Here is a 16806-nt window from a genome sequence, read left to right on the forward strand (position 1 = left end):
ACAGAAAAAATATTACTTATCCTATAACTACATTTATAAAATCATAGTTACTATTTTGGTTTATTATTTCTAGTCTGTTTACTATGCCATGTATTTAAAATAGTTGTAATCATAATATAGTAATATACATGTCAAAACTGCTTTTTCATTTATCATGATAGATCATCTAGGATATAGAAATAAATGATTCAGATGAGTCTATGAACTCATGGCTATTAAATATTTTCAACCAAACATGAAGTTAAGCCACTGTATTTATTTTATATAGACCAAACTACTGAATTTTTAAAGTTTGAAAAGATTGGAAATTCTTCCGAAGATTTCAACTAGGCATTTTTAAACACTAATATTTAATGGTCCACATTTTTCCAGGTTTGGAAGGAAAAAGTAATTGTATTATACATATGGTACCATTACATAAAACTTTCAAAAGACAAAAGAATGTATCACCACATAATGTTCTGTGACCAATACTTCATACATTGTCTCAAGAAAACCAAATGCTTCTAAATGATGTTATTTCCACGAAGTTAACAGAAATAACATACAATTACCATGAAAATAGACAATTTAGGTCACATTTACAACATGATTGAGAGAAGAAAGAGACTAGAGGCAGGGAATTTAAAATGATGATTATAGCGAACCCATAACTCTTAAAGAACGATGAGGTCAATTTCCCTAATTAAGTGGAAAGATATCCAAGCTATAATAATAGAAAATAAAAAGGTTGAAAAGTAGTATGCATAATGTGATCTCAAATCTGTTTTAAAAAATATGCAGTATAGGGTGATGTGCATTAAAATGTATAGAAGATGTATACTAAAGATTTCTAAATTGTCCTAAAATGTTTTCCAGTGGTCTTACAGTACTTTTTAAAAAAATTGTGGTAAAATACACATGACATAAAACTTATCATTTAACTATTTAAAAGTGTACAATTCAGTGGCATTAAGTATATTCACAATGTTGTGCAACCATCACCACTATCTCGTTCCTGAACACTTTCTTCACCCTAAAAGGGAACTACATATATATTAAGCACTTACTCCCCATTTTCTCCTCCCCCCCCAGTCCCTGGCAACCACTAATCTTTCTGTCTCTATGAATTTGCCTATTCTGAATATTTAACATAAAAGGAGTCCTATAATATGTGGCCTTTGGTGTCTGACTTCTTTTACTTGGCATAATGTTTTCAAGGTTCACTCATGTTGTACGGTGTATCAGGACTTCATTCCTTTTTTATGGCTGAATAATATCTCATTGCAGAGAAATACCATGTTTTGTTTATCCTTTCATCCATTGATGGATAACTGCGTTGTTTCCACCTTTTGGCTACTGTGAATAGCACAGCAATGAACATTTGTGTACAAGTTTCTATCTGAATTCCCGTTTTCAGTTCCCTTGGGTATATACCTAGAAGTGGAATATAAGATACCTAGGAGCTGGGCCATGTGGTAATTATATGTTTAATTTATTGAGAAATTGCCAAATGTTCCCCACAGAAGCTATATCATTTTATATACCCACCAGCAATATACAAAGACTCCAATTTCTCCACATCCTTGCCATTATTTTCCATTTAAAAAATATAGCCATTCTTGTGGATGTGAAGTGGTATCACACTGTGGTTTAATTTGTATTTCCCTAATGACTAATGATGTTCAGCATCTTTTTATGTGCTTATTGTTCATTGTATATATTCTTTGGAGAAATGTCTATTCAAGTCCTTTGCCCATATTTTAATTGGGCTGGCTTTCTGTTGTTGAGTTATAAGAGTTCTTCATGTATATTCTAGATATTAGACCCTTATCAGATATTATTTGCAAATATTTTCTCCCATTGTGTACATTGTCCTTTCACTTTCTTGACAATGTCCTCCAATGGACCAAATTTTTAATTTTGATACAGTCCAATTCATCTATTTTTTTCTTTTGTTGCTTGTGCTTTCGGAATCATATCTAAAAATCCATTGCCAAATCCAAGGTCATGCTTTATTTTATGAATATTATATTTTAGATCTTATATTTAGGTTTTGATCCATTTTGAGTTAATTTTTATATTTGGCATGAGGTAGGGGGCAACTTCATTCCTTTGCATATGGAAATACAGTTGTCCCAGCACCATTTGTTGAAGAGACAACTTTTTTCCCCATTGAATGGGCTTGGCACTTTTGTCAAAAATCAATTGGTCATAGATGTAATGGGTTTATTTCTGGACTCTCAATAGTCCACTGGTCTATATGTTTATCCTTATGCCAGTACCATACTGATATAAGCTGATTATTGTAGCTTTGTGGTAAGTTTTGAAATCTGGAAGTGTGAGTCCTCAAATTTTTTTTTTTCTTTCAAGATTTTTTTTGGCTATTTGGGGCCCCTTATAATTCCTTATGAAATTGAGGATTAACTTTTCCATTTCTGCAAAAAAGGCTGTTGGAATTTTGATACACTATAGTACTTTTATAATCAGGAGACAACTCCTGATTATATCTATTTTTTTTTCCAGGGGAGAAATTGGATGGGTGGGATTAGTTTACTGTAAGTATCCAAATGAGAGATGGGTAGGGCTTGAATAGGGCTGACACAGCAGTAAGGGAAAGAAGGGGACAAATGTGAGAGCTCATTTGCGGGGACAGTGGCTCAACAGATGGAAAAGAGTTATCAGGAATAACACTAGGATTGGAAGGAAAACATCCCCTCTATATTCAAATTGACTGTCTAATGGCCTGCTTAGTTGACACACTTATCCATGTATCTACAACACCATATGTAGAGAAAACAATATACTAAAACCCACTGCACTGTGTACTTTAAAAGGGTATTTGAATTGTATTTCAATAACACAACAATTCTAAAAAAAAAAAGATTGATGCAATGTCTCATCAAGAATTCAACGTAAAAAGCACCACAAGCATACAGTCTGATTTCACCTCTCCATCTGCACATCAGGAAGGGTACAATGTGGGCTCATTCATCATTAGTGCTGTTCCAGCTCTCTGCTCTCTGGCACGTGATGGAACTATACTGCTTTTTCTCTTCTGAAGTTAGATGTAGCCATATAATTTGCCTTGGTCAATGTAATTAGACATGTTTAGAGCTTGTGTGTTATTTGCAACCTCACATTCCCACTGCTGTGGCCATCAGGGCAGCCTGCTTGGAGATGAAGCCTATTTTTTGTCCTGACAAACAATATCTACATTGGACAACTAGCAGGAACAAGAAATAACTGAGATTTGGGGGTTGTTTGTTGCTGTTGTATAACTTAACCATCCTGACAGATGCAGGATGGAAGTACGATTCAGGCTCAAGTTACCATGAGGAGGTCACTCTCAGAGCCTAAGTAAGAGGGGTTGAGAATACAGCATGTGAAAAGCATTTCAGAGGGTTACATCTGTAAGGTACTTTTATCCTATGCATGAAAGAACATAGAATGTTATTCTTGTGTGGCTCTATCACATTGGGCTCATTTCCATTCACAAGTGCTAGTAACCATACAAGGAATTTAAATGTTACTGTTCTTTTCTAGGAAAGAAAGGACACTGTTTGGCAAATGGGATGACCATGTATAACAAAGCTGTATGGTCTCCTGAGCCCTGCACTACCTGCCTCTGCTCAAATGGAAGAGTCCTTTGTGATGAGACCAAGTGCCACCCTCAGATGTGCCCCCAAACAGTTACACCTGAAGGAGAATGCTGCCCCGTCTGCTCTGATACTGGTACAAATATTTAGCCCAAACAAAATATCACATGTGATTTAGTCTTTAACTTCCATTTGTTTTTATTTTGTCACTACCTTAAATTTTAAATTATGATAAACTAGTCATCAGGGTACTTAAAATATTGGCACAATGATGATAAACATGGAAATTATTTGGGAAATTGCATGATAGGGGAGAGAAAAATAAAACATCTTGGCTTTAGAGTTCTAGCTCTATTAGAATGAGTAAACTCAGACCAGATCACATTCCACATTTGACTCACAGCATTACAGATGTAGTGATAGAATTTACATAGCAAACAGCTCCCATGTTCTTAGTATGCGTGAAGAGCTCTGCTTAGTTCCTTACATGCATTATCTCACTTAATTCAACTCAGTGTGTTTACAGTTATTAACCCAAATGAAGATGAAGAACTCATGGTGAACAAAGGGAGGAGTGGCTTGCATCTAGAGAGAATAAAGCCCAGTTTTCCCAGTCTATGTGCAGTCATTACTGCTCAGGTAATCCTAGGGAAATAAAGGGCAATGGCCCTGGAGCAGTGGCTTTCTTTTGTGGCACTGCTGTGCACAGAAAGATCACACTATGAGGTTTTGTTGGCTGCTCACTGTGCCTTATCCTATGAGGCTGATGCAGTAGAGGACTCTAGGGAGGAAGCCTCAGGACTCCTGCAAGAAAAGCCTGGCCGATAGCTTATGAAATAAATAAATACGTGTTAAATAATTCGATGGGAAGGGATACAGATATTTTCTGTTGCCTATGATCAAGGTAGATTGTTTCCACGCACACAGGATGATCACAGGGTGGTTACCTACAAAAGTCTCCTACCAGGAAGAAATTCAGAACATTTAGGAACTGTATTTTGGTGTATACTACTAATTATTTTACTAAGCTATTATGACTTTAGAAAATGTTAGAAAACAAAAGTGTTTAATGAAACGGACTCCTTGGGATATGAAACACAAGATTTATAAAGGCAAGATCCAGAAATTCTCAGACATTTTTCAAAGGACTTGAACTATTATTCTTGAAATGCTGTGGTTATTTTGGAAAAATAAACTTGGATATACAGAAAAGATTTTAAATGTTTCAATATGATAGTTTTAGTTTCACTTTGCTAATTTTTTCCTATTCTCCTTTTGCATGTTCTGTCAGAGATGTGAAAAAAATAACTCACAAACTTTATAATATATACTGAATTGAAATTTCAAGTAATTCCTTCACATAATTATATTTTGAGTTCTTTTTTTGGGGTGATTTACGTATGGCATTACATAAAATCATGGAAATGATTAAGTAAATTTTTATATTTTGATGAAAGAAAATCTATGTACTGAGCTCACTTTTCCCTAAAACTCTTCATTCGGAGGGTGAGTCTGAAGTCTGGTCTTTGTCAAGTCTTCCCCACTTTCTGCCAAAGATAATAACAGCTAAATACAAATGTAGATAAACTTTCTACGATTATATATTATGCTATCATCATCATGGAATAATAAAAAATACTCTTGTGCATATGTCTAGGTTAAAGAAACATCATTTAAGTCCAGGACGTCTTCTATAGGTCTCAAGCAGTAAAAATAATTTAAGTACAGAGTCTGGGAGGAAAACAGAAGAGAATTTTCTATAACTCTAAATTTCAGAGGATGCTTTTAGGCCCATGGAGCTGAAAGAAAATCAGACAGATATAATAAATCTATAAATAAAAGCCGATTTCACTACCATAAACAAGTAAAATGTACATCTCTTTCACTTTTTTATGTCTGACAGTGTACAAATTCTTACATTATCAATAAGCCTAATTAACTGAACAGTATCTACTATAAAGTTATCACATATGATTATATTACAATCTCACAATAGGACTGCTTATGGTAAGCAACATATGGTAATATTATTCCCTCTTTAGTCACCAGATAGCATGATACTTTAGTAAAAATAAGTATTAAGGCTCACAAGGAAAAACAAGAATTGCCTATAAAGTCTTACAAAACAGAAATAAAGTTTATTTATTTCTATTAAAACTTCAAACAAAAATTTCAAGATGCATTTCACATTTAAACTGCACTCATATACCTAGAGGGAATATTATTTACTAACCTAATTTTCACTATGATTTTTCCTTTCATTAATACCACAACTTGCCCCTGCTGTCTTCTCCTTATGTGGTCAGTAGCCTCCTATTTGCTACTCAGTAGTATAGCATTAAATGACAGAACTGAATTTTCTGGTGATTCTTCAGAACAAAGAGAACATACCAGTTTACTTCATAAGCAACAGCCGTCTCCTTGGGTGGAAATGCATCCAGCACTGAGAAAAGAGGAACTTCAATTTGAGGAGGATGAAGAAGAAATTAAACAAGATGAAGATAGGGAGCAAAAGGAAAAGATCCCTAGACCTGGAGATTGGGGGAGACCTCCCAATGAGGGACAGAGCAGAGAAGGGGGAGAGCAGAGACCTGGAGAGGAGGGGAGGCAGGCCCATCAACACAGAAACCCAGCAAGGGAGAATGAGGATGAGGATGAGGATGAGGACGAGGACGAGGATGACGATGACACCGTCAGAGGAGATATGTTCAGGATGCCCTCTCAACTCCCAATCCCAGCTACCCCCAGAGGCATACCACCTCTGCCAAGCAGGTGCTCTCTGTCATACAAAACCATCTCCTGTATCAGCGCTGACCTCACACAAATACCACCGCTAACAGCACCAGAGATAACAAGTCTGGAGCTCATAGGTAAGAGACGTTGACGTTCGCTTGATTTTGTGGTTAACTCCCATTGTCCTATGAATGTTATATTTTAATTTTATAATATAAATTGACCCCAAACAGATTAATTTCACAATCTTCAAACATAAAAACTTTGCAGAAGAGATAGGTGTTTACTGCAGAATAGCACCGTCAGGTATAAAGTAAATTCCTCCAAATCAAACCATGATTTCCCATTGACTTTTTTCTAAAGCCAGCTTTATAAGGTATAATTTATATATAGTAAAACATTATTAGCATGTTATTCTTTGAGGTTTTTTTTTTAAGATTTCTTTTTTTGATGTGGACCATTTTTAAAGTCTTTATTGAATTCGTTACAATATTGTTTCTGTTTTATGTTTTGTTTTTTTGGCTGCAAGGCATGTGGGATCTTAGCTCCCCAACCAGGGATCAAACCCGCACCCCTTGCATTGGAAGGTGAAGTCTTAACCACTGGACCGCCAGGGAAGTCCCTGTTATGCTTTGAGTTTTGACAAATGCTTACAGTCAATAATCTAGATATAACATCTCCATCACCTCACCAAACATAACATTTCCATCACCTCACCAAATTCTCTCATGTCCCTCCTTTCACCAGCCCTGATGTTTTCTGTCTCTAGAGTACCTTTTCTAGGATGTCATAGAAATGGAATCATACAGTATGTAGCCTTTTCAGCTGGACTTCTTTCATTTATCATAATGCTTCTGAGGGCTATCCAGGTTGTTGCGTTTATCAGTAGCTGGCTCCTCCTTACTTCTGAGTGGCGTTCCATTGTTTGGATAGACCACAGGTCTCAGGTGAAGAACATCTGGATTATTTCCAGTTTGGGGCAATTATGCATACAGTTGCTATAAACATCCACATATGGATGTTTGTGCCGACCTAAGTTTTCTTTTTCCTAGGGTATATACCCAGGAGTGGGATTGCCGAGTGATACAGTAAAAGCATGTTTAACTTTATAAGAAACTACCAAACAGTTCCTTAAAATGGCTGTGACACTCCTTCCAGCAATATCAGAGAGTTCCTGTTGTTTTCCCCCTTGTTTTAGCCATTGTGGTAGGCATGGAGTGGTCCAGACTTTTTGCCCATGTTCTTATAGGGCCAGGAAGAGCTCTGAGTGGAGGAATGGCAGGACAGATACGTGTGTAAGGCTGGCTGGTGGGCAGACTGGGACAGTGAATGAGTCTTGGCGATAAGGCCCATGCTGGGGATGGCTCTGAAGATGCAGGGGTGAGAGAATCTGAGTGGGGTTTCAGATGTGTCTTGGGGGAAGTAACAGAAATAAACTACCACAGAAATAATAAATGATCGTATAAATAAATACTCAATAGTCACAGCCTGACCCCTTTAATCAGGACAGCCAATCTGCAATAGGACACTTCTGGTGTTATGGCCTTCCTGATACCATGTTCACATGATCTCCTAAGGAATTCTTCTCATGCCCAGAGTGTCCTGCTCCAGCAACGCCCCCTCCTTCTGTAGCCTGCATGCCAGGTGTGCTCTGCCATTAAAACAAAACAAAACAAAACAAAACAAAACAAAACAATTTGTGAAAGTCTAAAGTCTTATGAAAGATGAATGACCTATGCTCAGTCACAGTATCTTGGTTTTATAAGAAGGTCACCACATGATTTTTATAGTACTCACTATTTCTGATAAGCTCATTTTCTGTATTTAAAAATCGTTGACTACTGTACTTAATTAAATGCCAAACCAAAACCCCATAAATTAAAGCATGCAGGAACTTCTATAGATTGAAGTCACAGAACTATAACATAAGATCTAGAGGCAATCTGAGAGATTATCTCCCCAAGCTTCTTACTTAGAGGAAACTGATGCTCAAAGAAGGCAAGTCACATGCCCAAGATTTCATTGTAAAAAACAGTATATTTCTGGTCCAGGGTCTAGGAAATGTCATTAGGGAAATACAAATAACTATAAAAATTAGTTTCTATAGCACCTTCCATAAACACATCTTTGCTGTAAAATGCATAACGTTAACAGAATTGTCTACCAAACCACATTCTGGCTGTTTTAAAGCAGCTTCATCTAAAACATGATGTACTAGAGCATGACAAGTCCTTAGAGTGAAAATTTTGACCATATGAAATAGTCTAGTCCCAGTCTTGTTTTTTTTCTAAACACTCATTTTCTTATATAATACATACTGTCCTTGCTATAAGTATTGCGTTTTCCTCCAGATAAAGCTCTCTTTTGCTATCTATGCATGTGCATGTATACATGTATTTATAGGCACATAGGCCTAAAACACAATTGCTACGTGTCCTAGGCAATTCTATCACCTCCATTCCGGATGAAGCATTTAATGGATTACCGAATTTGGAAAGGCTTGATCTGAGCAAAAATAATGTCACCTCTTCAGGCATAGGTCCAAAAGCATTCAAGGTAAATAACATGCTCTGACTTCTAACAGTCCACGTGGATGGCTTTCTCATGACTTGTACTGTCAGTGGGTGGAGATGGAGAAGGAAGGAAAAGTAAAATGTTTTATTGGAGTTTTCTCTGATGTCCCTAAACTGTATTCAAGTTTTATCTTGAATATAGTATATTGTTTTATAGGTTTCTAGCTGTTTTTTCTATGCTTTGTCCTTAAAGCACCCACAACAGCATGAATGACAAAACTAATGTTTTGAATTTATAGAGGAGTTTCTCCCTAAGTAGCAGAAAACATGTTGAAATATGGTCTCTTAGTACATGAGGTATTTCTGGGAAAAAAGGAGAGCTTATCCGGAAACTCTATTAACATTTTCAGGCCAGCAAGACAAAGCTTCCTTATTTTGTGCTATCTGCAAAATCTGATAAAGGATACTTCAGCAGGAGGGGGTTCTAGAAAAACAAATGGGCTCAGATGAAAATTAACATGGGGATACGCTAGGGAAAGAGAAAAGCATAGAGTAAACCTTTGAAAGAATCAGATTTAATTAAAAATTTTTTCTAAAAGGGAGAAAACAGAGTATCAAGGACTTTCAGAAAAACAAAGGCAGAAGAAAGGAGGGGTCTGTGTGTGTAAACAAATACTCATAAATGTGTGCGCTTAAAGAAGCCCAAGTAAAACAAGTTACATGCCAGGAGGTCAAACTTTATCCCCTTGGATGGTCTTCTGTCCACTCTTTGGACAAATCACTGGCCTCTTACAAGCTCAGTTCCTGGTTCTCATATAGATTCTGGACTGCAGACGAGAGAGCTCCAGACACTTGGTGTCCACGTTCATGTGAAAGACCTGGAGTCCTGCCTCATGCTAGCCGTCCTGATAGAAAAACAGTTGAGACTTGTGCATTTCCTGTATTTGATCAAAAAAGAGGACACTGCAGGAAATTACCTTTTTCTTGTTTTGGGATTCTCTGTCCCATTTCCAAACTGCTGAAATTGACTTTGAGCACCACTGATGTAAATCATTCTGTAACTTTGGTAGTGTAGGTTAGTTTGGTCAACAAACATGTGACTACAAATGTGGAAATGCACTCTCCAGACAGTCAAAACTGTTTGGGTACCATACAGAAACAGTTTGTGACATTTGTAGCATTTAATTTTGAAGAATTTCCACAATCATTAGTGCTGTTTTATGACTCTGTTTCTACTTAGTATAGATGGAAAACTTGAGTTCACAAACACATTGAAAGGGTTCAAATTGCTGTCTTGTTAGCATCTATGACAGATTCAGATTATTTAATGATTTAATTAACTTTGTGTCTACTGCTGAGAAGTTGAAAACCTAAGATCTAGGAAAATATGACTGGTCCAGTGGCGATAGGAGCTTTCTCTTGTTTTCTAAAGTCACCATAAAAATATGGGTGAGTGTGATGCAAAAATCACCAAACGTAGTTTGCTGAAAATACCAGGGAATAAATGCTATTAACAGGACCAACATCTACCTGGCAGGGAGAATATGGGGATTCTTGTCTAAACCTGAGCAACTGAAGGTTTGTGAAACTTTAGTAACTACCGTAAATTGACCATTAAATGACATATATGATTGTACATCTGTGACAAGATAAAAAAGTAATTTTGAGATTTGCCTTTTAAGCTTCTAAAGAATTTAATGCGCCTGAATATGGATGGAAACAATTTGGTAGCGATTCCTTCAGAACTACCATCTACATTAGAAGAACTTAAAATCAATGAGAACAATCTTCAGTTTATTGATGAAGAAAGTTTATCAGGTATTTAACATTTGACTTTATGATATGTGTCCATATAACCTTTCTTCTGTAGTTGTGTGGAAATTTTATTTGCAATATTGCTAAATGAATAGCTAGTAAAATTTTTTTAGGTCATGTTACCATTTAAGTTGATAAAATTTATTTTAACTATTGACTGGTGAAACTTTAAAAAATGTATTTTAAACTGCCCATTGTCTTAAAAATGCATTTTATAAATAAACTTACAGTGATTTCAGGTTTTCATCATTCACAATACAATAACTAAATTACAAATCCATAATATCCTAAGAGTTACACTAACATTCCCCACACAGCCAGGTGTTCTGGTGCTGTGTTTGTACCGATGTTTTTGGTATCAGTGGTGATAACACAGTATCATGGCTTGTTGAACGGGTCTCCTTTAATCACCCTTAGATGCTCAATACACCCCATACACAACTCCCACTGCCTCTCAACATTCTGCAGTTTTTAACTTGACATGTTTTGGCAAATGAGAATTATGCATAAAATATAAGTAAATGAGCATACTATGTGAGGCTGAGGGGTAATCCTACAAACAAAGTACATAAACTTTAGCACATGCACTCTATATGGCAGTCACTTTGGCTTTGACAGCCTTGTTCCCTAGAGAGTTGCTCTGGCACTTGTCCATGAGGCACATGCACCCCACAGGGCAAGACAAATGATGTCCATGGGTGTGTGGTTGCCACGACAGCCTGGCTTTCCCATGGATGCGCTTTAGTGAAGGTGCCCCACATTCTGTACATTTGATACAACTGGAATTTACTCTTCTTAAGACTGTTCCTGGACTAGCTGGATAACTAAAGTTGTCATATTATGAACTCTGTATAAAAGAGGCAGTATTATATTTACCTTTTCGTGAATTCTAGCTATGTCTTTGATTAGATTATATGCTTCTTTAAGACAAAAACTGCCTAATTTTTCTTTTTATCTTCCTAACAGTCTAGTGTAGTTCTTGAGGTATAGTGCTTAACATTTTTTATTTGATTTGAAATATATTTATTAGGTTAATGTTGATAACCAAGCCTTTAAAGGAATAAAACAATTCCATTATTTCCTTTCACTCCTCAAAAAACTTCATAAGGACAAAACACTTCTGGTGATGGGGAAAAAACAATAATGAGAACTGCCAAATCTGAGGATTACAGAGTTATGGAAATACTCTATTTCCAGATGGATTTCGGGGTACTTAACAAACAAAATTTGAAGGTCTTTTGTCATATGGAAAAGACATTAGAAAGTTCAATTTCTAACTGCTAGGTGAAACAGCCAAAGGAACACTTAATTTAGGACAAGTGTACTAATGGGTTATATGTGATCTACATGTGAGATGGTATTTCTAGCAGTGTTATCAAAATGACATGTTTTAAGTCCTTATTTGGAAGGTGCTCTCACACATTCCTACAACTGCTTCTCCACACGCACTTCTCCCTCATAAAAAAATTTCCATATTCCCAGAGGGTTGACTGTGTTCCAGGGTGAACTGGCCTCTTCCTCGATCCACCTCCCATCTCTACAGTCTGAGCACCTCACAGGCCTTGGCCCTGTGCAGGCGGCCAGTGAGGAGCCTCTGCACTGTCACCTTGTCCAGAGAGGCCCCTGTAGTGTGTGGCCCAAAGGCTCCTCTTCTCTTTGGCCTGTGTCTTTAGTCCCGTTCCAGGGCTGGTCCCTCAGGTACTGAGTTCTTAGTTCTGCTCTAATGCTGGCCCCTCAGGTACTGGGTTTTCTCTCGACTGCTGTAGTCACTGGGGCTCCTCAGCTCCTGTGAGTCCCACTGCTGTGGATGGTCAGGTTGGCTGGCAGTGAGCAAGGCAAGCCCAAGCACAGGCCACTGCCAGTACTGTGACACTACTTTTCTGGGTGGAAGCCCCTGGCTTGACCATCAGTGGCCTGTAGCACTTCTGTTAGCTCCCTCATGACCCTTCAGGTTTTATATATATAGTTCCAGAGAAGTGGGGAAGAAGGGCACTCCAGGGAGAGAAGCAGTATGTACAAAGGTGTGAAGAAACAAAACAATTTGGATACTATGGGAAATCCAGTTTCATGGATCTTGGATGCAGCGTGTGATGGGGAGTGAAGAACAAAAGATGATGTGAAAAGGTAGGAAGGAACCACACAACAGACAGCTCTGCACATGCTATGCCGAGGTGCTGGGAGTTCATCCAGAATCCACTGAGAGATGTGCATACCCACTATAGAGAAAAGGAAGGTCTTAAAATTGAAGGGAAGGTGAAAAAATAGAAGGGAGGGATAGCAGGAGAAAACTGGACATGCTAAAAAATGTTCCTGTCTTCATTAATGTTAAAAACAAAACAAAACCCATGATCATGGTGGCCTTTCTAGCAATGATGGTGGTGTGGCTATCCAGTCAGAATATCTATGAGATCAAGTTCTCACACAAGGTCTATCCATGTCTATAACCTGTCATGTAGCTCCCCGCCCACAATGGGAAGGACTTCCTACCAACTTTCTGCTAATAAATCCTCTTTCTGCCACATTCTAACCTACAAGAACCTTCTCTACCTCCATCCTTTTGCCTGTTACATATAGGAACGTACATACTATCTATGTATACACAATATACACATAAGCCAGAGAATAACCGTAAAGTAATGTATAATATTAATTTACATTGTTGTGTTTTGTTTCTCTTTCTTGTGAGGTCATGTAATGACCACCAGTCTACTTCTATTATCTATTTTCCTCTGAAAAACTTCTATTACATTCCAAAACCTCAACTATGTACTAGATAATTATGCTGGATTCTCAGTATCTTTAGTTGCGGAAATTAAGGAGTTTTGGTTATATGAGGAAATAGAATCACTTATAATTTACTAGTTGGCCTCCATAATTCCTCTCTGTCCTTCAGCTGATGTTAAACTCCAGCAGATTAATATTTTGTCATGCTGTTCCCTATCCAGAGGCTGCTTGTTGCCTAGAGAAGGAAAGTCAGACCTTATTTTCTGGTGCACAAAGGCCCTGCACAGCCCACCTCTGCCCTCTCAACAACCTTCATCCCCTCTTGCATATGGCCCACTCCAGGGCTGGTCTCTTTCCTACTCCTGAGCACACCCATGTGAGTTCATGCTTCCATGAGTTCACCTGGCTGCCTCACCCTCCCATGTCTACCTACATCTTTCTGTCTTGAGAATCTAGCCCCACTCACACTTCCGTACCACTCAAGTCTACACTGCCACCTCCTCCTTGTCATGTTCTAGAATCTATGATCTGTACTCCTGACGGTAGTGTCTTTTGTTTATCCTTAGACTATGTCTTACTTCTCTGATATGCCTAAGAGTAGGATCTGAGTTGCACAGAGCATTTCAGTGCAGTACCCATGACTTGAGTTGAATGTGAAAACATCCCCTATTCTGAAAATTTTGGCCACTGAACAAGCTCCAAAGTTACACCCTGAATGTCTGACTCAGACACCTCTGGGTATCTTCACTGCTGAGCTGTCCATTCTCCTTTAAGTTTCCAGTTGATTTGGTCATACCACTCCTGAGACCAGTAGAAACAATTTAGAAAAATCTTGTTTGTATAAAGGCCTTTCTTGGTAGCTCAATCTGAATGTGTGGAGAATTTTTGATCATTCTCCTTTCAAAACGTCCATCTGGCTGCACTGTCAGAGTGCACAGGAGTGAACACTGTGATGGGAATTCACTACTATAACTCCCTTGTTCAGAGACTGAGGGTTTGCCAGGCAGAGTGCTCCTTCAGTGTCCTGGAAAAAGGAACCACCCATTGCATTACATTCCTCATACATCCTTGATTATGCTGCCATTTCATACCTGTCTGTCTTTGCAAATACTTCGAATGACCCTCTACAACCTTCTACTTCTCATCTGCCTGCATTCCAAGTCCCTGCTTGGCCATTGCTTCCTCTGTGGGGTGCCCTGGCCCCCCAACTCCCTCCTCTGGCTCCTTATACAAACTTTCCTTTCCATACTGTACATTCTTGACTTCCTTTGTCATAGATTAATTGACCATAAATGCATGGGTTTATTTCTGGGCTCTCTATTCTGTCCCATTGATCTATGGGTCTGTTTTTGTGCCAGTACCACACTGTTTCAATTACTGTAGCTTTGTACTATAGCTTGAAACCAGGTAGTGTGATATCTCCAGCTTTGTTCTTCTTTCTCAAGATTGTTTTGGCTATTTGGGGTCTTCTGCGTTTCCATAAAAATTTTAGAATTATTTGTTCTAGTTCTGTGAAAAAGGGTATTTTGATAGGGATTGAACTGAATCTGTAGACTGCCTTAGGGAGTATGGTCATTTTAACAGTATTAATTCTTCCAGTCCATGTACAAGGTGTATCTTTCCATTTGTTTGTGTTGCCTTCAATCAGTTTTTTTTCATGAATGTCTCTTGGTTTTCTGAGTACAGGTCTTTTACCTTCTTGTTTAGATTTATTCCTAGGTTTTTATTCTTTTTGATGCAATTGGAAATGGGACTGTTTTCTTAATTTCTCTTTCTGATAGTTTGTTGTTAGTGTATAGAAACTCAACAGATTTCTGTATATTAATTTTGTATCCTGCAACTTTACTGAATTCATGTACTAGTTCTAATAGTTTTTTGGTGGCAGTCTCTAGGATTTTCTGTATATAGTATCATGTTGCCTGCAGTGGCAATTTTACTTCTTCTTTTCCAACTTGGATTCGTTTCACTTCTTTTCCTTGTCTGATTGCTGTGGCTAGAACTTCCAACACTATGTTGAATAAAAGTGGTGAGTTTGGGCATCCTTGTTTTATTCCTGATCTTAGAGGAAATGCTTTCAGCTTTTCACCGTTCAGTATGATACTGGTGGTAGGTTTGTCTTATATGTTGAAGTATGTTCCCTCTATACCCACTTTGTTGAGAGTTTTTATCACAAATGGATGTTAAATTTTGTAAAAAGGTTTTTCTGCATCCATAATAAAAGATCATTTGACTTTTATTCTTCAATTTGTTAATGTGGTGTATCACATTGATTTTTTTTGTGGATATTAAACCATCCTTGCATCCCTGGGATAAATCCCACTTGATCTTTTGAATTTGGTTTGCCAATATTTTGTTGAGGTTTTTTGCATATACATTCTTCAGTGATATTTGCCTATAATTTTTTCTTTTTGTGTGTGTGTGGCGTTTTGGTTTTTGTATGAGGGTTACAAACTTTCATCACACAGCACAACAGTGATTTCTCTACAGGTCTGCCTCTCCTGGACCAAGCATTCAGCATTGAGTCCTGGCTGATCTGAGCATTTGGGATTTGCAAAGTACTAGGGAAAAGGCTCTAAGGGGGCAGGGGGATACAAATAAAGAAGCTACAACATCAGTCCTCCAAATAAACTGAACATTTCACATGAAATTTTGAAAGCCTATAGAAATTACATGTTTTTTAGTTATCCTAATGTTACAATAATTTTATTTTTTTATAGACTTAAATCAATTGGTCACCTTAGAATTGGAAGGAAACAGTCTCAGTGAAACCAATGTCAATTCTTTAGCTTTCAAACCTTTGAAGAGCCTATCCTACCTGCGTCTGGGAAGAAATAAATTTAGAATTATACCACAGGGTCTTCCTGCTTCTATTGAGGTACCAATATCTTACTTATAATATTTTATATTTTAAATACAGCACACTATGACAAAACAAACAATATATTTTAAAAGGTTATTGTGATGCATATTAAACTCAGTAGTTTTGGTGCTATATACAGAATTTACTATAATTTGAGCACTGTTTTCAAACAATACAAAATTATGAATCAAAATTATAACTACTAGTAGAAAATCTTGATAAAGTGAAAATTGGTTCTGCCGACGGCTCTTGGGGAGAGAACAGGGAAGATGAACTGAGTATTCAAACGGAAACTACAACTTGCAAAAAGTACCTTGACTTGCAAAACTGTCCCAAACTGGAACTGTGACGTTCATCCCAGTCTGTTCCACCCAGAGTCCCACATGGACTAGCAGTGACCCTGTGAAAATGGACAAGATTTGCAGAGAAGGCTGATGACTGTGCCAGCAGCACCACCCCCCCACCCTCTTCCCACAGCTTACTAGTTCTAACTAGCTCCTACCAAGGGCCCAAGCACTGTCCTGTCTCCATCCCCTCTGGAGACACTCCCTGCTGCCCAAGTGTGTGGTCTCCCTTGCTACAA

The 16806-nt window shown here is 37.7% G+C and overlaps 2 protein-coding genes across 9 annotated transcripts in view; one reads left to right on the forward strand and one right to left on the reverse strand.

The window, feature by feature from the left end:
* Positions 1-16806, reverse strand: part of CENPP (centromere protein P) — a 215329-nt gene that overhangs the window by 50731 nt on the left and 147792 nt on the right. The window lies entirely within an intron of this gene.
* The window catches only part of ECM2 (extracellular matrix protein 2), a 41100-nt gene that overhangs the window by 16189 nt on the left and 8105 nt on the right, over positions 1-16806 (forward strand). For 2 of the 4 annotated variants that reach the window (XM_082400930.1, XM_082400929.1), the window contains exons 3-7: positions 3526-3714; positions 5885-6448; positions 8752-8867; positions 10507-10642; positions 16081-16238. In XM_082400930.1, the coding sequence (XP_082257056.1) occupies positions 3526-3714; positions 5885-6448; positions 8752-8867; positions 10507-10642; positions 16081-16238 (1163 nt within the window). The remainder of the gene's footprint in view (positions 1-3525; positions 3715-5884; positions 6449-8751; positions 8868-10506; positions 10643-16080; positions 16239-16806) is intronic. The other 2 variants (XM_082400931.1, XM_082400932.1) reach the window with 2 other exon arrangements.

This window comes from Balaenoptera borealis, assembly GCF_965194805.1.
Source record: "Balaenoptera borealis genome assembly, chromosome: 8".
Lineage (NCBI taxonomy): Eukaryota > Metazoa > Chordata > Mammalia > Artiodactyla > Balaenopteridae > Balaenoptera > Balaenoptera borealis.